This window comes from Epinephelus moara, chromosome 19, assembly GCF_006386435.1.
Source record: "Epinephelus moara isolate mb chromosome 19, YSFRI_EMoa_1.0, whole genome shotgun sequence".
Taxonomy (NCBI): Eukaryota; Metazoa; Chordata; class Actinopteri; order Perciformes; family Serranidae; genus Epinephelus; species Epinephelus moara.
Window position 1 is genome coordinate 25,785,131 of NC_065524.1, and position 22,917 is coordinate 25,808,047.

Genomic DNA, 22,917 nt, shown 5'->3' on the forward strand with positions numbered 1-22,917 from the left:
TTAGCATTTTGTGACAAATATAGAAACATACAATATCATGAGGGTAACAAAACATCTACAGAAGGCACATACAATTAAAAACTTTTTATTTCCATGTCACAGCAAACCATGCTGATATAAACTCATTTGTACATACAGCCGTGTGGACACACGAGCCTCTGAGTTTGCATTGAATGTTGCCAAACTATTGCACACTGTCATTTTGGAAAGCAAGTAACACTTTTGATGAATTATTAAACTTGTCAGCCATCAGTCAAACTTCAATTAATTTTATTCACAGCATTATTGGTATTATTGAATATCAAAAACACCAATTATAGTCAAATGAATCAATTTTTGTGAGCATGTGCTAAATGATTTCTCTCTGTTAAAGCCCCTGTATTATATGCGATTACACCATCTGTGAAATCTTACGCCGTATGTTTTTGTTTGTAGAAAAATGAGGCAATCTGGGTGATGTTTACAGTCAACAACACATCCTACAGATCGGAGCTTTACATGTGACCCATGACCACATAAGCAATAAGAAAGTTAAATAATATCTTCAGAATTTACAACTCTTTTCACAAAAATGTACAATTGAAAACCTGTGATGCAAATGTTAGAAAAAGATGAGTTGCTTTTAAAGGCGCAGGAGGTGAAATTAGCTTTGAAAACTGTAATTCAGGTAAGACGGAGTTGCCTGAGCATGTGCCTGTTCATAATGGTGACTATAAATCATTGTGTTCTGTCACAGCATTTTATAGAAGACAATTGTTGGATCTTCCCAAGTGTGGCGCTTGGAGAAGAGTTAAGGTCTTGAGCGTCTTCCTTGCTGTGGTTTGTGTCTTCATCATGAATGCGTACCCTTGTCGTCACTTCCTGTTCTGGGAGTAAGCTGCTGCAGGAGCTCTATGTGGAGCTCCACACGGTTAAGCAGAGGTGCGTTTTTCTCAGCTCGCAGCAGCTTGGAGTAAACATTCTTATAGGTCTTCAACAGCTCCTCGTCCTTATTGCTGTAATAGACATAAATAAGTTGGTCAGAAGAGACCACTGAAAAAGTCTGAAGGATATTAAAGGAATACTAGGTGAACATTCTTCATGAATTTAAGTCACTGGGGCCCACATTTAACAACAACAACAACAACATCTATTTACAAAGTCTCACAAAAGCTGTGCAGAAACACTTCTCACTAAAACGTCATGATTCAAAACACCTAAACAGAGCTCATATGCACACTCATACTCAGGCACACTACTTGTAGAAGGAAGTGGTATATGTTGTAATGTTTTAGCCAAAAATGCATGTCTTTGGTAAGTACTGAGCACACGACTAGATAAATGAGACTTGGATTATACTGCAAAAGTTGTGTGCGAGTTTGTAAACTGATGTTTTAATATAGTTTTACGGTTCCTAAACGCAGTGCCCAGATGACTTCAACTCACGGAGAATGTTTGCCTTTTTTGGACCTTCCGTTCACTATTAAGACATGCAAGGAAAACAAAGCTTTCTTCACAAACTAAAGGTAACATGCTGTGAGTAAGGGTGCTTTCAGACCTAGAGTTGTCTTGCTTTGGTCCTAATCAGGAACTAATTTTGTTCCAAAGTTGCGTAATTGCCTAGAGATGGTTCATGTTCTCACGGCAGCATTTACAAGCGGACCAGATCAAATGTCTTGTGCGAAAAAGCTGCTCCTTGATTGGTCAGAATTTCCATGTGGGAAAAATCCAGGAAGTTAACAAAACATTGAAGAAGAGTACACTTGCAAGATAAATGTGACACTTTCTAATGTCACAATGGAGGGACAACTACGCAGGTTGATTTTAGCGCTGCTCATCGTGGACTATATTGCTGTCATTGTTCATTTTAGTCAAACCATACAGTTTGAAAACGAGGCGCGGCTCCAACTAGAAAACAATGTTTTGATGCATTGGATGTGCTGAATGTGCATATTAAGGCAGTACAGGAGGAGATGCACATTAATAATCCTCCAGAACTGTAACATGCTCATGTTTAACCCAAACTATGTGTCATGTGACTGCAGTTGGTCCGGATCCAGGTCGGAACACGTTCTCACCACAAATGAACCACACCAGAGTTCTTTTGTAACTAGGCCTGCAACGATTAGTCGACTAATTGATGACTAATCGACAATTAAAATAATCGGTGACTATTTTAGTAGTCGACTAATCGGTTTGAGTCTTTTTTCATAGAAAAGTACTATAAAAGTACCCCAAAATACTCTTATTGCAGCTTCTTACGTTCAGATATTGGCAGCTTTACACACTCTCCCATGACGATGAACTAAAACCCTTTGGCGTGAGTACGAAACAAGACATCAGATGACATAGTTTTGGGGTTTGGGAGAGGCAGACCAATATTTTTCAACATTTTAACACATTTTTCGATAAAATGATTAGTCGACTGATCGAAGAAACAACCGACAGATTAGTTGACAATGAAAATAATCGTTAGTTGTAGCCCTATTTGTAACCAGACCGAGACCACCTCTTCAAGAAGGTCTCCGGCTGGTTGCGAATGCTGTGTTCACACCTGCCCAAACGAACCGTACTTCGAGGGCAAACGAACCTCAGTTTTAATGAACCGAACCAAACGGCAAGTGTGAAAGCACCCTTACTGACATATGAGTGGTCACTCTGCAGGTAAAGTATTCCTTTGAGATGCCTATATAGCTTAACATATAAGATTTCTAAATTCTTGCTCACCTTGGTTTCCTTTTCATTGTCGTCATCAGTTTGATCAGTTGCAGCAGCAGGAAGGAGAAACTGGGCTCAAACACGCCAATTAACTTCATCACTTCCTCAAGGTTCAGTCCCGAGGCCGGAGCAGGGGCCACCTCAGGAGACTCTGCCGACTCAGCAGCTTCTGACTGACTCAACTACAGCACAGGAAGTGAAAGGAAAATATGTTGTAGGTTACAGTGTGTGATCAAGAGAGGGCAACCCAAACAAAGCTTTGCAAAGATGCATCAGCATGAGTGAGCACTCCCATCTGCTGCTCTGAAATGTACCTGAATCTGCTCCTCCAGCAGCTCTTTATGAATCAGCTGGAAAGCGTGGCGAGTTTCTGTCATGATTTCTACCGCTCCGGTGAGGCTCTTCAGCTTTGCCGCACTGCTGCTCTGACCTGTGCAAACACAGTAATGAGTCTAAGAGGCTGTGGATGGAAACGCTCTTTCTGTTCTCTTGACTAAACCAAACATGACTGAGAACAGTTACACACCTGCCATGGTGAACTCAGCAAAGGCCACCCTCTCCAGGAGCGTGCGGAGCAGCTCACAGGGTGCGTCTTTGAGGCTGAGGAATAAACAGACAGCCTTGCTGTAGTGAAGCTCTGCCAGGCTGCGATGCTGCTTCCTCAAGTGTTCATCCCCCACCTGTCACACAATTAGAGCCAGAAACACAGACATCCTTCAGCGTGTGTTATACTGCTGTAAGTATGAAACACAGACATCCCGTCACCAGTGATTCTATTCTAGTCAGTGTGTAGTCCTTTTTTTGTTGCAGAAAATAACACATTTTTGGCATAGACAGCTAAGACATGTGAATTATTACCACAAAAACAAACAAATACTGAGAAAATAAATAATCTGTATAATCTGACATGGTGTCCCACCTGGTTGCGGAAACAGCTGTGGTACATGGAGGCCAGGCGGTGGTGGATGGTGGCAGCTCTGTACTGGTAGAGCGGCTGACGAGCTGACTCAGTGTGCAGGTCGCAGTATTTTAGGGACTTCATCATTGCCTCAGTCACCTCCCGCTCAATCTGGGAAAACACACACAGGGATAGATGGTTTTTTCAATATGCACCCATATAGTCACCATGATCTCCTTTTGGATGTAATGTGCATATCATAAATGATCTTGAGATTTTCTTAAATGTATGAAGCCAACTTTTGTAGGATATAAAGTACGATATCCAATTTATAATATCCGTTTACTATGTGTTCAAACCCACCTGCTCCTGGGCCTTCCTGGACAGCGGTGCGTAGTCCTGCAGAAGTGTAGCCAGGGTGAAATAGGTAGTGGACAGCTCCCAGTTCACACTGTCCCACACTGCTGGGTGGTTCTCTCGACTTGCCAGTGACTTCATAGCCCGCAAGTAATAGTCTATGGCCTGACATAAAAGATTAGATGAAATTATTTATTAACAGAATCCTGGGGAGACTCGGCACGTTGTAAGATCGATATAAAAATAATAGAGATTGCAAAAGAACAAGTAATTTCCCACTACATTCCAAGACATGAAGGATTTGGCATGACACCTTGTTGTAGTACAGAGCCTCTTCAGGTGAGAACTCCCCCCTGTTCTGGTCGGCAGACACGGCACAGTGGGCCTGAGCACAAATTCTCATCAGCCTGCCAGTGTTACACAGCAGCAGGGCTGTGTTGGTGCTGTCCCCAATGGCTTCGAAATCCTTCATGCCTTTCTCAAAGAAGGCAAAGCTCTTTTTCCACATCTCCTGCTCTGCTACGGACACAGACTTCTTGGCTAGAATAGGAAGGAGAGGGGCCAGTTAGGTACAGTACTGTTTTCTGTACACAATTTTCAAAGTTACATCTGTCGTCTATTAATCCCACGTACCTTCTTTCTCTGTCTGCATGGCTGCAGCCTGGTTCATATAGTACACTCCCATCTCGTTGCGGATGTTTCCCAGCCTTTTGAGCACCTGAGCGAGCTGATCCGAGGCGTGATCTTTACAAGCCTCTGAGAGGAGCAGTTCATACGCTGCCTCGTAGCACTTACTGCTAACAAACAGCTGGTACTCCGGGTCCATGGCCAGGTCTGTCGCCATGTTGAAGGCTGGTGGGTAAAGAGAAAAGGCAATGACAAGTGGAGTTAAATTAAATTACGTTTTTGGGTAAAACAAGTGCTGGAATTTTATTGTGACTGGCGTTAGTGGAACAGAAAAGGATAAGCAGACACCAGGCCTTTAAGATCCTTAATTTCAATATATCAAGCATGAAAGCCGGCAGCTGTGTGCTTTAAAATTTGTACATTTGTCTCTCTTTAGCGACTCACCCTGACAGCTGCTCTCTCTGTGCAGGCTGTGCAGGATCTCCTGGTCTTCTTTGGTCTGGTAGCTGTATTCCTCCAGGTAAGCTGCTCTGTTTTTGGCATTCTGGGCCAACATCAGCTGGATGTCCCCACACAGAGACAGGCACTGGCTGTGAAACTGCAGCACCTGCGGGTGCAGCGTACCGCTCACTGAACAATAGGCATCTGGAGGAAACAATGGAAGAAGCAGCAGGATTGGGAAAGAGAAATAAATGTTAAATGAGTTATTATATTGCCTCATAAAATGTAGTAATGTAGTTACAGTAGCAGCATGAAGGTTATTTATTTGATTATTATATCTAAATGGCCAAAAGTGGATGTTAAATTATATTACTCAATTCTTATTCAACTTTAACTGAATTAATACATTAAATAAATGACACTATAATAATTAAGACGGGCAGACATTTTAAAAGTAAGCATTTAACAAAGCAAAATGTCAGTTACAGTCTTATAAATAGCCTTACCATAACACTGCAGAGACAGCTTGATGTAGCGCAGGGCTCGTCCGTACTTCAGCAAGTTCGTGGCTGCATCAGACAGGACGTAGTACGCCTTGGAGGCTTTGAGGAAGAGCTGCAGCTTCATGCGGTGCTGCCATGACCCGGGGATCATCCCAGAGCGTGTTGGATGCTTTTGGTCCGCCTGCAGTGGCCTCGCTGATGACGCGCACATGTTTGAAAACCAGCAGAAAGACATTTGGAGGCTTGAGGGATGAAGAATGTGTGTATTTCGTTTGCAAAAACACTTGCAACTTAATAGACGGAGACTCATGGTGTATGTCATAATGCTGACCTGTTTCCTGTTTTATTATGCGGTGTTATATCTTTGAAATAAGGACTGTAGACTGACCTCTTTCAAGAAGAAGAGAGATGCCTTGCTCAGCAGCGCAGGCTCCGGCTGCGCTTCTATCCTCATATTTAAGAGGAATGGGAGTGTTAGGGTCTGCAGCTGGGAGGTCACTCTCCTTCTTGATGGTGCCATCCACTGCCTTCATCCCCTGTGTAGTATATTACCATAATTACTAATACAGTAGGTGACATAACATTATTAGCATTGTATGTACGCTAAATATAAATATCATGCACTCGCCTTTAGCACGTAGCTCAGGACATGTCTGCATCTCTCCTCCTTGTCTTGAGAAACAGGGAAAGCACCACTTGGCTGCATGGTTGAAAGAAAATGGAAGATTATGCTTTGGTGTTTCATACAACATATTAATCTGTGTATTCCACACTGTCCCCACAGGTCTGTGTGTTTTAAGAAGCACTCACTCTGATCTGATGAGTGGATTTGTATTTCTCCGGGACCGACAGCTCCCCAACGGAGCGGATCACGGCCACAGCTTTACTATCATCCTGTGGGCTGGAGCAAGAGCTGTAGGAGCCATTGTCGTCGCTGTCCTCGCTCAGCTCCTCCTCCTCCTCCTCTTCCTCCCTGTCTTCGTCGCTGTAGCTGTCCTCTGAGCCGCCGGCCCGGAGCGACTCCCCTTCGTCTTCTTCCAGAGGCTCGTCGAGCTGGAACAGCTCTGACAGCATGTAGTGGGCAGAGGCGATGATCTGAGCAGACAGGTGATGGAGGAGATCAGGAGAGGAGTCAGGTTCAATCAAATCCAAACTTTGGCAATCTCACATAAAGTCACTTTCTGCTTCCCCGCTGTCTAAATATAGACTGAAAATACTGCTTTTGATGACTAATTTGGTACAGGACTTTTGTTACACATCATCTCCTCTCTGTCCAAGTCTGTCCCACTTCTGTCTAATTTTAACTTTTCAAGTAAGGGTGGAATATCTTTTTAAATCCAAGCTTACCTGGGGGTGCCTGTCCTCATCCAGAAGTTTGACGCAGTTTAAAAGCAGAGTTCTGATTGTGCCATAGTGCTTTCTGTTTTGCCTCGCCTTCAGCATCAAGTTACTGGCAACTCTGCACCACAAAACAGAAAATAGACAAGAACACATTACAGTTTTTCACCATTTTACTGTTAATTATTTAGGCATAACTCACTTGCAAGAGTTTAAAATGACCAATTTAATCACTTGCCATATTTTCAGTAATATTACATACTTATTTTGGCTCTTCAGGCTTCCTACTACACGCACTTAAACTTACTGAAGTCCAACTATACATTTAAAGATCTGGTCAGCTTAACCAAATCATAAAATACATATTATAGGTAAAATATTAAATAAACTTTCTGTGACATGCTAAAAGCTCTTTTTGGACAGAAAGACATTTTTCAAAATCTACTCATGAACTTCAGCCCCTCAAACTTATTGATTTTCCAAGTTTTCGCAACTGCAGTGATCCTAAAGTACAAAGACGCTCCTATCCTGAGTCTTTCCTGAGACTTACCTGTACAGCAACACAGCCACAGGAAGAGTGAAGGGATTCTGACACTTCTCCTCTTCCGCCTCCTCACACAGAGTAGTAAGATCATAAAGCTTCACAATGTCACTCCCACTAGCTGTGGAGTCAAGAAATCACATTAGACAACATCAGAATAGACAAGTGCACAGCGCACGGCACAAAACTTCAGGAAAAACAAAAACTTCCTGTTCAGTTATCTCCCACCTTTGAAAAGCCAGTATGTGTGACCCTCTTTGGTGCAGTTGGACTTGAGGAAGGAGAGAATATTTTGGGCGATGTCTTTCACCACCCTCGTGGAGAAAGTCGAGTTCTCCAGGTGAGGGATGTCTTCTGTTTTTATCATCTCATATTTCTGCAGAGAAAACAATACAGGCAAAAATAGCAACAACTTTTACTCCCACTTTTCAATAAAAGGCTGAGCGATGAGTGATTTTCAGAACAGTTTTTTTTATCATTAAAACAACTTCTATAGAAAATACAGATCATGTCCTCCTGAGAACATTAACCATGGCAATCATCAAACAGATATTAATAATACTTACAAACAATAATTTACCTGAACAATGCCATTGACGTGAAAGCACATGACAAGCTCTGGGACGTTACACATCAGATTGTCGAGCCAGTAGTCGATACCTGTCAGAATGTTGATTGGCTTATTATTGTCCCTGAAAAACAGTCAGAAAATTAAAGGTCAGATGTTAGATTAAACACGAATAATGTAGTGGAGCCACTGTGTAATTCTGATGAGGCTGCAGCATCCAAAATTACATTTGTGGCTCACCTTCTGAGGTCAGATAAACTAAATTAATGCCATGTGTTAATCTGCATTATCTTGCTGACATAGACATCTAAGACAAGACCCCAACAGAAGGCAACAACAATGCCATTAAAATCACATGATTACATTGTCATTTTCGCTCTAAATGAGTTTTAATTTTTTATGCTTAATGAGAGCAAATGGTTTGAAATTCCAACCTGAGTCTCAGACTGACGGCAGGATAGCGACCACCTCCGAAAATAGGCATGTTGGACCCGACCAGCATGTGGATATCCTCGAATGTCCACATGATGTTTCGCACAAAATCGTTTCTTAAACCCTGTCAGACAAGTGACATCAAAATGTATACAGACATTAGACACTAGACATTAGACTGTAGGAAGAATACGATTAAGGAAGGGTAAGAGGTTGTATCACCTGACTGTTCTCCCCTTCGTTGAAGAGCATAGGCAGGTTTTGCTCTTTGGGTACAGACGTCACCTGACCCAGAGCAAACTTGCTGTCCACTGACACACTTTCCTGCACATGTAATGGTGGCAATACTGTCAGTGCAAGCAGTGCAAACCAAAACCTTCACTCACATAAGTTTAGCAGCCAACCAAGGGCCAGTCTAATCAAAAAACAATATTTTCTAACACATTTAATCTCACTAAATCCTGAAAGTCTTGAATGGCTACCTCACACAGGACTGATTCCTAATCAAGAGCTAAGATAATGTACCTGTTTGGGAGCGTCTGATTCTTCTGTATCAGATGCTGTGCTGGTGAGCCACGAAGAACTGAACTCATCTGTCTCATTCTCCTCCTCCCCTTCATCCGGGTTGTCTGGTACAGGCTCTGCAGCCCCATTACCATTAATACTGGACGAAAACACAGCAGTTGTTGTCGGATAAGAACCAGGAACACGCACCTTAAGATGAAATGTAACCTCCCATGATGAGCCCTACACTTATTTTTAAAGTTCAAGTGCTCACCTGTAGTAGAGGAACTTTGACAGGATTGCTCTCTGATACCAGTGCTCTTTACTCTTCTTTTTCCTCTGCCACTTCTGATCTATTAGCCGCTGGTAGAAATCTTTTAGCCACGTCCAATCTCCTGTCTACAACACACACATAGCAGGGAGAATACAATGATTTAAAGCACATACACAAAACATACTATCATAGGGACTATACTTAAAGTCTCGAATGAGCCCTCCTGTACCTGAGAGGATCTCATGAAGAGCTCTTGAATGTCCAGCTCATCCAAAAGCAGCGTCCTCCCCACGCGGTGAACGGCCATACTGACGTGGGACTTGCTGTAGGGAATTTTCAGAAGCTTCTTGATGTTCTGAATGTGACAGAAAAAAATGATAACATCAGGTGCATGTTTGAAAAACAAAGACAGAAATGTTTAGAACAGCTCCACAAACCTCTGAGTCTGACACCACGTCGACATCATCCCCGATGCAATCGATGAATTCATACGCCATCCCAAAACTACAAAAGAAGAAAAGGAGCTTAATCACTACAGAGTGTCTGCTGATGGTGACATGGATCAGGGTGAGGATGCTTAATGATTTAAGGCATTTACCGATGACTCAGTATCCGTGATTTACCCACTGACAAGTTGTCCACTGCTTCTCATTTATGGTGTCTACACTGTATTTTATATAATTCTGTTTTAAATACAGTGGCGCAATACAATGCAACAGCATAACAATCTACAAACTCCAAAATAACCATGAGTTTAAATCCAACTTCTGAATTAATACCCCCAACTAAAACAGTTTCAACAATAATTAAACATTTCAGCCATCATATTTGTTGCATGGCTGTTGTATTAGACTGCATTAGTTTTAGCTGGATGTATCCAACATGCTGTCAACAATGTTAAAATCAAACCACTTTAAAATGTAAAAGAGAGGTAGAAACACAAAATGTGTCTAAGACAGAATTGTCAGAGTTATATGGGTTCTTTTCTCCATCTCAGGCGGGACTATCCACTTGTTTTCCAATTTTGGACACAAGTGGTTGGGGCTATTACGGAGTAGTTGGATCAGCCCTTGCCAAGCACACCACTTTTTTTGCCCTCTTGGAGACATATATGGTCTACAGTCGGGACTTATAAAGGCATTGTTTAGGTTAGCTCGTGCAGGTTTCCTTAATGCAGCCAAGATTATACTAAGGAACTGGAAAAACACAAGCACACCTTGCTGAAAGGACTAAATTGATCTTATGAGTTTTACAGCCTCATACGAGTTCATACTAGCCAAACTGAAAGAATCAGAGTCCAGATTCACTGACATGTGGGGCAGCTTCCTCAGATTTATTACCAGTGGGGATCAATAGATACCAGATCTATCAGAAAGCCTTAGAAAGGAGGCATGCTGTGCTGCTGTGTTTGCTTTCAGTTTTGTTGTTTACTGTTTGTGTTCTTTGTTACCTGCAGACTACCATGTGAAAAGTACATTTTGTACTGTAATGGTGCAGGATGTTAGAGGAAAAATAAAACATCTTGATGATAAATACAAAATATGAGTGCAATGAAAGACTACACGAATCCCACTTAACCCCACTGTACATACTAGAACAGTGGTTCCCAACTAGTCCGGCAACAGGGTCCAGATTTCTCCTTAGTCATTAGTTCAAGGTCCACACAGTTTAATGTATTTAACCTTTACCATATCATACTAAGTATGGCCATGTCGTCAAGCTAGTTTGCTGTCTCTGTCAAGTAGCTATCCATTAGTCACTCACTCTACAGCAGGAAATGGCACTTCAAAATAAAAGTTCTGTGCTGGAAATTCACTGTACTTCAAATTTGACATGTTCGAGAGTCACTTGCGGTCCACTCTGAATGACCCTGCGACCACCAGTTGGGAACCACTGCACTAGAACGTGTCTGTAGACTGGTGAATGCAGCACTTAGTGTGTGATGTGAGGTCTTATGGACTCCTTTCAGTTTTGTGTTTTGTCTCACCACTATGGAAAGTACACTCAGACAGCGTACTCCCTTTATTAAGCAAAAACTAAACATCTCTACAGAAACCAGTACAGTTCCACACTAAATTGATAAAGATCAATTATAGTAATAGTATTTCTCATGATGATGTACCTGGAGAAAGGCTTGCTCTTGCTGCTGGACCCTAATATAGTGGTGCCAGCGCTGCCCAGCTGGGGGTTTTCTCTCAGCCAGTTGGCAGGAGGCAGCTTCAGGTCTGTCTGTTCCTGCAGCAGAGCATAACTGGTGGGAGGTGGGGCAGCAGAGTACTTCACCACGGCCCGGCTCTTTATTTCACTGTTTCCTGTGCACACTGCGGAGTCCTTCAAGATAACAAGGTAAGACATCATGTTGTAAGGAAGTTACCATGACCAGGGATCACTGACAGAGGTAGGCGTTGGATTTAGATCGAGGTCCTTCATCTATATAAACCTTTCTGGTTACTTACATGTTTGCTGTTCTCTCCTGAACAGGTAGGGCCAATGATTTCCTCCTTTGCATTATCCAGAGGGGTCCCAGCAGGCTCTCTGTCCCCAGCTGATGCGCTCATACTGGACACGCGACCGTTCAACACACCAAACTGGCGATTTTTTTTAACAATTACACAACCTATCCATGTCTTCGACGACTCACGGACAACCTATACATTAGCTAGATAACCAGCGAGACGCGTCACTTATGTCAATAAAGTTGTCTCGAGTTTGCTAGCTTGACAGGCTAGCTCCTTTTAAAGAGCAACGCTGGCTCCTAGAGATGTAAAAAAAAAAGAAGTGTAGTCATACAACACGGTATTTAATTTAAAGCTAGACGCTCACATGACGGGCTGTTGTTGTTTTGTTAACCTTAATAATTTCTAGCCCTTACATGACTTGTTAAATATGCCTGCAGCTTCTCTTCCTATCACCAGCCTGCCAGTCTGTTGTTGTCAGAGCACACGTTAGTGCGTACAGTAATAACTTCCGGTTTAACGGTAAGAAAAACTACAAAATTCATTTTTATGTCTTGATTCGACCATAAGAATAACTCAGAATTTTAGTAAAAAATTAACACATTGTAAGGCATAATATTAGCGTATGTATAAAGAATATATTTCAGTTTTTGCGATTTATTTAGAAAAATATATGAACCGGAAGTACTTTAAGATGTGTCAGAGCCTCGTTGTAGAAAAGTTGAGCACGTTCTGTTCTGTCCCGTTGTATTTTATTTTGAAATTCAATCACATGTTTTAAAGTATGTCGACTAGTTTTTCTAGTTTTTAACCATTTAATTAAATGTTATGTTTATATTAATATTTCATATTTTGCAGCCAAAAGGTAGGCTTAACAAAAATCGAATTATTTTTTTATTCATAATTCTTAATCATTATTACAAAACTATTTTACAAAGCTTTTTAATTTGTAAAAAAATTTGGTATTAAATATTAAATGAAGTCAAATTAAATCAAATTAAATTAAACTAAATTAAATTAAATTAAATTAGATTAGATTAGATTAGATTAGATTAGATTGAATGAAATTAAATTAAATTAAATTGATTTAAATTTAATCTAATTTAATTTAATTTAGTTTAATTAACAAAGTTAGTCGTGCCAACCTACAGCTTTAATTTAATTACTTTAATGCCCTGTGGTTTATCTTTATATTACACAATGGCTCTATTTTGTTATAATATTTGATATCATATTATATTACATTGCATTCAGTGGTGTGTCTTTTATTTATGTAGAAATAGCTATATGTAAATGTACAAATAGTCTTTAAGTTAAGTTTGACATAAAACATGCTGTCTTGGGAAATATTAGCAGCATAAAGTAAAGAATAACACTTAAGAATAGTAGGTGGCAGAAAGTTTTTCGTTTGAAAGTTTTGTTTGTATGTTCTGTGTACATAAAGATAATATAATATAGATTTAATAAAATCTTAAGATATAAAGTTAGGCTTGTAGTAGCTTGTCAATGTAGTAAAAGTAGCTTACAAATATTTCCCTTTGAAAATAACAAACCAAAGTTGAGGTATAAAATTACCATATATTATGTTATATTATTATTATATATTATTATATTATATTATATATATATATAATCATGGTCAGAAGTTATATAATGCTGGGGAATGTAAAGCAGCTGACTGACTGAACAGGGAGGAGCTGTGAAACTTTGCTTCAGGCATTTCATTCCTGCTGACGGGACCTTTTAACAACTCTCCCATTTAACAATAATTTCGCCTTCGACCAAAATCAAGTGGGAGCGGAGGAAAAGACGCGTCAAACCAACCGCTGCAGGACATTTTTGGGGACCGTGTGAAAAATAGTTTTTATTGCAATGCGAAGCTGGAAGAATCACGTGCGCGCTCGGCTGCAACACAGAGACCAAACAGAGAAACTGCCGTATGCTGGCGTCTTTACAAGCTGTAAGATGAATATTTCCTCTCTCAGCCTTTGCAGTGATGAAGCTCTCACTGTTTTAGCCTGAGGACATGTGTTTGTTTTCTTTCAGTGTCTCAGCTGGAGGAACGGTTTGAAATTCGCAAGCAAATTTTGGATGATCAGTTTAAGAGGTTAGAAATGTAGAGTCATATTTGGCCTGTCTGATGATCTAATGCACAAAGCTTGATTCTGTTTTATTATAAATCTGATCTTTAAACACTGTTTTTTATTTCCAGTTCAGAGCAAGGTGGAGTTCAAGTTGGGAAAGACACGAGACTCCTTCAACTCCAACTGAGAGAGAGTGAACACCTGGCAGAAAAGGTGTGTTGGTTAAATGTGGAGAAATCCAATTATGAACATGTTTCAGACATTATTCCACTGTATAAGCAGCAACTGTTTGCACAAATATTTATTGTAAAGGTGAGACATAATCAGAAATACAATAATGCATGGCTTTAAGTGGCTTTAACCTTATGAAATTATTATTAGCATAAGCCTACATTTTTTCATCCTTTGTCCCCCCAGCTGTCTCAGACTGTCTCCGACCTGACCGCTGTCCTGTATCTGAAAGAGGCTGAACTGCAGTACTGGCAGTCACGGTAATTTCAAGTTTTCAGAGCATCACTGTCAGTGGACAACTAAAGCTATCAGTATGCTCCCTTCTTTATCAATCTGAACAGATAAGCAATGGATGCTGGGGCATATTGGTTTTTTGGTCACCTTTAAGCACTGTATGAAAATCATTTTTATTATTTATTTATTTATTATTTTCTCAAACATATGGAGTGGCTGGATTCTTGTGTTGTAATATTTCATAAGTTTGCCATAAATATACAGTCTTAAGATATTATGGGGAGGGCATTGCAGTTGTTTCTGAAGTCAGGAGGTGGGTACAAAGGAGATATTAATAACACAAGGGAAGGCCTGGCTTTTTTAAAGGTCCAGTGTGTAGGATTTAGGGGCATTTATTGGTGGAAATTGAATATAACATTCATAACTATGTTTTCAGTCGTTTCAGATCACAGAGAAATAAGAATAATTGAGTTTTCATTACCTTTAATTAGTCATTTATATCAAACAGAGTGGGTCCTCTTCCACAGAGTCCACCATGTTGTTTCTACAGTAGCCCTGAACGGACAAACCAAACACTGGTTCTGGATAGGCCAATTTGAGTTTTCCATGTCAGTCACCGTATGTCTCCTTCACGTTTGGCACACAGGAGAAGTTTCAGCTCTGCAACCTCACTATTGATGCCTATAAATCCTACAAACTGGACTTTTAATAGGATGACATATCAGATTCAGCAACTCAACTCTATACCTTGCATACAGTCCCTTACAATACATCCACCTGATTTGTCAGTTTATTTTGTGATCTAGCAAGCTCCAGTAAGCAAGACTCTTGGATCTAGCAAGCGAGTCCTTTTAAAGAAAGGCTTCTTATTATTGCTATGTATGTTACAAAGTAAATAAAATACTGTTAAAGTGGAAATGGACAATTTTTTTTAAGTTTCCCCACTAGCATTTTGAAGTGACATTAGGCTGTTGTTGGCGCTGCTGTCACAAAGACAACCAGATCACTTTCCGTTTTTCTCAAAGCCTAGCAACGAGGCTCTTTATCTTTTGCCGGCTAGAGTTTCCAAAGTTACTCGGGTTGTTCCACTGTACGCTACTGGGCATAGTAACTGCTAAGAACTTACACTGATAACAAGGGATAGCTACCGATAGATACCAGGGTAAGCAATACCACTATCATCTTCGTTTTTTGGTTGCACAGTTCCACGCTTCCTTTGTGCCATTAACTGAACCTTCAGTTTTCTGTGAGATCATACCAAATAGATAGAATGGCATAGTGAAAGCGAGGCTTATAGGGAACCAAACTAAACAGCAATGGTGTCACTATTCTGTAACCATTACACTGAATGATCAACATTCACTTCATAATGATAAAACGTGCCTATTTCCACTTTAATGTGATTACTTTGGGCATATAATAACATCACTCAAGCAACACACCCAAGATGCTACTGTATTTGACCCTGAATGACCTTGATAAGGAAGCTTGAATCCACCTTTAGCAACTCTGTGTTTTTCGCCATTAGTGGATGAACTCGTGACCTATAATCCAACATCTAAAAGTTTAAAGTAACAGTACCACGAGCTAATCTAAGGTACAGTAAATCACTGTTTCATGACTTGTCTGTTTCAGTGTGTCCCACTACCGTCAAGAGGCTCGCACTCTGGCTAAAGGGAGTAACACCCTTAAGGCGACCCTTTCAGAATTTGAGTTCACCATCGAGTGTCACTCCAAAGAGTTGGCAGTCCTGCGTGCTGAGCAGAAAGGACTAAATGAGGCATTGGCGCAGGCTCGTAGAGAGAAAGATGCACTCATGCAACGATGGATGGCGGAGAAGAGGGAGGAGGCAGACAGGTTGAATAAGCACAACGACGTAGTGGAACGGTAAGTGTGATCTCTGTTTTACTTTGAATGATAACCACAGTTGTGGAGATTTCAATTTGTGTCTGATTACTGCTTTTCACCAGGTGGCAACATTTGGCCAAACAGCTGAAGAAGCACCTCCATAGGGAGAAGAGAAAAGAGTATGTTCCCATAGTGACGAGCTCTTGGAGCAGCGAAACAGAGACGCCTACATCAGTCACTCCGAGTAAGAATCAGCACTCTCTTCAAAATGTTAATGCATAATGCAGGAGGTGCAAACAAATGGCTGCCTCTTAATTTAATACCATTAGTTCACTGTAGTGCTGCACCACACGGACCGTCATAGGCACCAAGAGCCTTCATTAAGAGCATCCTTATGACCCTCTTAATTAACAGGGTCCAGCTGATGAGGTCAAGACAATGTTATCATGATCAACAAAGCACTAACAGCACAGATGAGGGCCCATTTAGCCGTCATTAAATAACTCAGTGGACTCGAGATGTCAGCCATGTTAGGCAGCCATTTTTATACATCTTGAGTGCTTCAAGAAAAGATACATAAATAAATAACAAGGGTTGGGTATCTATGCGTGCCTACACATTACCTTACTTTGAAGAATATGAACATGTTTGGACCCTGGATGGTAGCTTCTAAAGCAGTGTGTTGAGCGTAACCTAAAACATGTAATTGAACCTTTTTGTTGTGCTCATCTCGTCCTCAGGGATCAATAATACAACAGATCCACACCAGGGACACTCAGATCACTACTGTGTCTCAGCTGTGGCAGGAGTCTAATATTCCTCATGGGATCCTGGAGCAACAATTTTCAGTATGAAGATGACCTCTCTGTACATTTTGCCATCCTCCATTTGTTTGTAGAAACTAATATGCCTGTATGTGGCACCAGAAAGATGAAAAGGAGCAACCGCTTGCTACTAGAGGTGTTTGGTTTCTTATCTGTCTTTTTTTTAATTCACCCACAAATTAATTTGAAGATTCCCATATTGTGGGGTGTCCACTTGCTCACCTAGAAGAGCAGGTGCCCCACGTACAAAAGCTTTGTCCTTGCTTTGGCCCTTTGCATGACCATTTCATGCTAGATTTTTTAAGTAATACTTTACTTAAAGGTATCTACGTAAGAGTGACATGACACTGTCATAACTAGGACATGACACGGTCATGAACCTGTCATGAACATTATGTACATGTTATAAATGTTTATGACTGTTGTCATTAAGTGTCATTCGGTTTTGGTAATGACAAGTTGACATTGTTTGGGTTGTCTTGATTGTGACAACTTGACATTAATCAAAGTGACATTACCAGAAGTTGTCTTTGTCATGACAAGTTGACATTAAATTTGTTTGGGATGACCTTATAATGACAACTTGACATTGACATAAAGACATCTTCTGGTAATGTCATCCTGGTCAGTGTCAAGTTGTCATAAGGACATCCCAGACAAATTTAATGTCAACTTGTCATGACAAAGACAACTTCTGGTAATGTCACTTTGATTAATGTCAAGTTGTCATAATCAAGACAACCCAAACAATGTCAATTTGTCATTACAAAAACCAAATGACACTTAATGACAGTAGTCATAATCATTTATAACATGTACATAATGACAGGTTCATGACCGTGTCATGTCCTAGTTATGACAGTGTCATGTCACCCTTATGTGGGTACCTTCAAGTGAAGTGTTACCGATTTTTCTATCTAATAAAGGCAAAAATGCCAACAAAAATTATTCCCATATTTTCTAAATATATTGTTAAATTCAGATTTTGTCACAGTGACTAATTTTACGTTTGCTGCTTTAACTAAAATCCCCCTTTTCCTAAGTAATGACACTTCCAGTTTACTTACCACGTCGGGACTTTGGCCTGATTAACACACCTCACTAAAGAATTAAAAATAATGCTTCCAGTTGTACCATTAAGGTAGTAAACAATTCAAAGCTGGTGCTACTGTACAGTCAGGGCTTGGTATTTATGACTATGTACCTATTTTCACTTTTAACAGATTATTTGCACAGAAAATCACGTGAATCATTTTTTACTTCCTGTGTCAAAAAGTGTAGGCTATTTAAAAATATATTTTAAAATTACTTTTGCATAATTAACATTTCCTATTAAAGCTGACAAAAAGTAAAAAATAACTATATTGTATAGGTATGCATGTTTTTTTCTGTATCCAGTGTTGGCAAAAATAAAGCTTCTTATATGCTAATTTTGTTTGTTTTGTCGTCCATCAGAGAAATCCTTCTTGTAAGTTTCATACACACCAATTTAATGTTGTTTTGTCGCAAATTAGTCCACAGTTGCAGAATTGCAGAGCTCCTTAACAAGGACTGTCTGGATAATTTTTCAACATTTAAAAAAACATAAGGAAGGAAAATCCCACATTTTACATAAAATTACTTAACATGGCTGTAATTAAATATTCAACAAAACTGCCTCTTTTTTTTTTTTGTATATTTACTGCCAGAATTCCAGTTCCACATCTCCATGGCAAATCCAGATCACATTTCAGGTTGTTTGTGCATGCAGCAGCACGTTTCCATAGCCACCAGTGTGTGTTTGCATTAGTTGCTAAGTTTGACAGTGTGTGTGTACTGTACTGGTGAAACTACTCTCGCAAACTGTATTAAAATGGTAAAAGGTGGAAAGCGATATTCTTCAATGAGCAATGATGGCAAATGGGTAAGAAAATCCTCATTTTACACACAATCATTCATTCATTACGAATCATAACATCTGAATCAGCTTTTCTGTCATTTCCTTCTCAGTTTGCTCATCCAGTTTCACCTGAAAACGAGATGAGGAGTCGTGAGGCCTGTACAAGCACTGGGATCATGCTGACTCAGGTTAACTCATCGTTGCCTCAGGCTTTGAACTTGCAGCGCTATCCTAAATTGAAAACTCAGCAGGTGTGTATGTACAGTAGATAATATATTGTTTGGTATGAGTGTTCTTTTTTTCAAAGTATAGCCATGGCCCAGGGCTTTGAAAGATTTTATTGCACCTCTTATCAAAGCATTTCACCCTATTCCACTGTATTCAGTTGTATCAGACATTATAGTGTCATCCCAGCATGAGTTTCTTTACAGATATCCAGAGATTATCCACTCTCCTACCATGACAACAAGCTTGCCTTAAAAGACAACATCACTGTCTTCAGTCATGTGAGTATAAAAAGAAATGAAGGCCATTATGAAAAGTTCAGATCCGTCACCATATTACACCTTGAAGGGAAACCATATCTTTTCCATGTTGGTATTCAGGGTGTGGGCCGCAGGAAGTGTCTCGATCACAGACAGCAGAACATCTCCCACTTCTGCCTGTGCCACGATGGAGCTCACAGCAGCCCTGAAGAGACCGGGGGGAACGTCACGGTTCACCAGGCTGACTTTACGGTGAAACAGGCTGCTAATGTTCCAGCCAGCACCAGGCAGTTCCTCCGGTTCCCCCGCAACCACAAGCTGAAGTCTGAAGAGGCAGCTTTGGCGCAGGCAGGGGAGCAAGTCATGTGGTTTGGACGACACGACTCCGACCTCTCAGAGCCCCTGTCAGTGCTGGCAGCTACCAACTGCTCAGCACCAGCCAAGCCCTGAGATACTCCTACATGTAAGGCACTAGATGGCATCACTGAGAGGGCATAACATACAGAGAGGGTCAGATGAGCTTTCTGAAGGGTCCAGCTGTCAAATAAATAATAGGATTAGAAACTGCAGGTTGTGTTTTCTCTTGTTTTGAGAGCTATATGGCAGACATGGATAAAAAGAAACCTTACAGTAAAAGCTTTATTCCACAACAGCCCAGGTTAGACTGGAAAGTAGACTGTTAACAATCCACTTAATGAACTAACAGTGTATCATTAGTACATTTTATCATATGATTGACTACATTTAAGTGCTGTATTTGATTTGTAATTTGTAATTACTTTTACGTGCACAGTCTATACATACTTCAAACATATTTTTAAGTGGCACTCTAGTGATTTGGCATTACATTTTATTAGGTTAGGGGACTCACAAGACAGATTTATTTATTTTATTTTTTTTTAAAAAGTGGTCAAAAACGAAGCTTCAGAGGCTCAGATATATTCTGACTTTTTGTCACTAGTTAGGGTCAAGCTCCAAAAACACTGGATCCTACATTTCCTGCTATGCAACTCATAGTGTCTGTTGTTAGACCTTTTCTGCTGGTCAATGCCAAGTGGCAACCTCCAGGGTTAAAAAATGAAGCCAGCGCTGAAGTGCCAAAAACTGCAGTTCCTCTAATGGCCACTTGAGGCTGGCTCTTGAAGCCAGTAAATCCCCATGGATCGCCATTTTTAAAATGCCCAACCTTACAGCAGAAATAAACATGTTTACAGCCTGGTACAATAAACACCCAGTCCCTTTTACTAGCCCGGTGTAGCTACACATTTTGACAAATAAACGCCTGTCTCGATTAGACACCTCTGGTTGCCAAGCATTTCATTTTTATGGAAGTTCTGTGGATGTAGAAAACTGGATTGTTGACTGCTCATTTGAGCTAACATTAGTTAGCTCTCGCACTTGCCTTAAACCCCGAGGTGATCAGGCTTTTGAGGCAGTCGCACCTTAACTCTGGAATGCTCTGCTTGCACCCCTGCTGCCTGCTGTCTGCTGACTGCGGTTTCCTTAAAAAGCCAGCCAAAGACACATCTGTTTTGGCAGGCATTTGGGTAACTTATACACTAACTCTGTATTTTATTTATTTCGTGTACTTTCATTGTGTACTGAGATTCTTTACGGTTTCACACTCTTAACGAGGTGGCTCGGGTAGTCACTTCTTCCTGCTATGTTTTGTTGTATGTTGCCTTTGGAAAGCACTTTGAGACATTGGTCTGTGAAAAGTGTCATATAATTTTTTTTACTTTACTAACAATAAAGGAAAAAAGATGGCGACGGCTGAAAGGCCGAACTCGAGGCTTCAATACAATGGTCCACAAAGCAATGGGTGACCTCACGGTGGCTGTGTCCATTATTTTATACAGTGTATGGTCAATGCCAATGTCTTTCAAATTCTATGTCCTAAACACATCACTCTGGCTTCTTTTAAAACAAATTGGAGCCATATATTCAATCTGAGATAGCCTTGATGACATAATTGGGTTATTTCCAACAATATTTTTATTGATTTTAACAGCAATAAACAAAAACATACACATACGCACATCTAGTATGTGTATATATACATCCACACACACACAAAAGAATAAATGCAATGTGCATTTACAACACTACAAGATACAGACACCGTTCTCTTTTCAAATTCATTTAAAAAAATTACACAATAGCAAAGAAAGGAGAGCAATAAAGCACCCAGCTCATCCAACCCAGACACCCAAAACAAAATCCAAGGCCCCTACATTAAATTGGTAACAAGAATCTGCAGATGGCATTACACTGTTATCTTCTCCACATATTGAATAAAGGTTGACAGATGGCATCAAATAAATTCACCTGCTCATTTCTATTATATCTGATCCTCTCCACCTCAACAGTACTGGCGACATTATCAAGCCACATATTCACATTAGGGATGTTTTAACCCTTCCACAACATCAGCAAGCATTTCTTAGCAGACATAAGGAAACAGTTGATAAGTTGTCTTTGAGCTGATGTAAATAACCCATAACACACAATGGGGTTATTTTCCAAGACTCACAAACATCATCTAACCTGTTTATACAGGTTGAATCGTCCTCCTTATGGCTGTTAAACCAAACTTCATGTGTAAACTCTGTGGATTGCCCCTTTAAAGTATTTTAAAGACTATTTTTAGTCCAGTAAATTAATATTATTAATATCCTTCTTGTTTCTAGGTCCTATATACAAAGTACATGATTAAAACTGCTAGCTAGTGTGATACAGGGTCCTTGAACACACTTGATTGCTACTTAAAGAGTAGCAAGGCTACTCCACTGATTTAGTATTGCACTGTCAGACTCCTACTGGGCTTTTTTAAAATAAAAAACAGAGATATCATCTTTTTTATCCCGTGTCTTTTTCTTCTTTGCCAGAATCTGGCTCCTTAATTACCCACAATGCAAGTGGACCACCAACAGCACCATCAGAGATTTGGGTATACTAGTATCTGCTGATGTAGCCTGGAGGCTCTGCTAGCCTGAAGCAGACTTCTTTTCAACTCCACAACCCCAGATTTACTTTCATTTTCAAATCTGTAGTCTCCAGTCCCAACCAATCATATATAAAGTACATGAAGCACAATGTTAGTGCATCAAAAATAACATGTTTAATATGCTATATTAATATTAAGTGAGTTTGGAAGCACATTTAGCAGACTAACACATGAGGTAGGCTGTAATTTAGTCTACTTTTTTTTACAAGGTTCATGTACGTGTGACTTCGTAGATGAGAAAATAGGAGCAATGAAGTTGTAGGTGATGTAAGTATCTAAACAATCATGTATAGTCTTGATTTATAGCAGGGTACATTGTTGGAGCCCTTACAGGACTCTTGGTAGTTTGCAGTTTTGCCAGCAGAGGGCAGCAGGTCTGCACGAGTCATCAGTTGGCCTCCTGATCCACTGAGTTGTTCAACAGCCAAGTTGTGTGAGAAATGCAACAACCAAAACCCCTGTGTAATGTGCGTGCTCTGGAGAAAATGTGGGGGGGAATAATTAGAAAAATAATCCAGCTATTTTTATTCAATGCATATCAACACGAAGACATTAAATTAGAGCATGTGAAATAAATTATGCTTGATTTGAGTCATAATGCATGGGTTTGTTTCACCCCTGGGGATGAAAGGGATGGATATGTGTGTGCCGCCCCTACCAGAGAGGAGAAAGCGTGGGAGTGAATAACA

The 22,917-nt window shown here is 40.3% G+C and overlaps 3 protein-coding genes across 3 annotated transcripts; 2 read left to right on the forward strand and 1 right to left on the reverse strand.

Annotated features, from left to right (window-relative positions):
- Positions 1-69: 69 nt before the first annotated feature.
- edrf1 (erythroid differentiation regulatory factor 1) lies at positions 70-12,142 on the reverse strand. Its single transcript, XM_050070440.1, has 25 exons — positions 11,637-12,142; positions 11,303-11,511; positions 9,618-9,684; positions 9,410-9,535; positions 9,181-9,305; positions 8,928-9,066; positions 8,625-8,726; positions 8,405-8,526; positions 7,983-8,094; positions 7,631-7,778; positions 7,412-7,523; positions 6,871-6,982; positions 6,334-6,618; positions 6,152-6,223; positions 5,912-6,059; positions 5,527-5,718; positions 5,024-5,224; positions 4,586-4,804; positions 4,266-4,492; positions 3,959-4,117; positions 3,617-3,766; positions 3,224-3,377; positions 3,012-3,127; positions 2,707-2,879; positions 70-995 (listed from the first exon to the last, which is right to left on the reverse strand). The coding sequence occupies exons 1-25, from the start codon at positions 11,736-11,738 to the stop codon at positions 833-835; spliced, it is 3,735 nt and encodes a 1,244-aa protein (XP_049926397.1). The 5' UTR covers positions 11,739-12,142; the 3' UTR covers positions 70-832.
- Positions 12,143-13,326: 1,184 nt separating this feature from the next.
- Positions 13,327-17,430, forward strand: si:ch1073-143l10.2 (uncharacterized protein LOC565165 homolog). Its single transcript, XM_050070454.1, has 7 exons — positions 13,327-13,596; positions 13,683-13,743; positions 13,849-13,933; positions 14,138-14,211; positions 15,821-16,072; positions 16,156-16,277; positions 16,774-17,430. Exons 1-7 carry the CDS (start codon positions 13,509-13,511, stop codon positions 16,845-16,847), a joined length of 756 nt encoding a protein of 251 aa, XP_049926411.1. The 5' UTR covers positions 13,327-13,508; the 3' UTR covers positions 16,848-17,430.
- A 1,279-nt stretch (positions 17,431-18,709) lies between these two features.
- Positions 18,710-19,897, forward strand: tex36 (testis expressed 36). The gene is made up of 4 exons (XM_050070455.1): positions 18,710-18,760; positions 18,847-18,987; positions 19,168-19,242; positions 19,342-19,897. Exons 1-4 carry the CDS (start codon positions 18,710-18,712, stop codon positions 19,669-19,671), a joined length of 597 nt encoding a protein of 198 aa, XP_049926412.1. The 3' UTR covers positions 19,672-19,897.
- Positions 19,898-22,917: the final 3,020 nt, after the last annotated feature.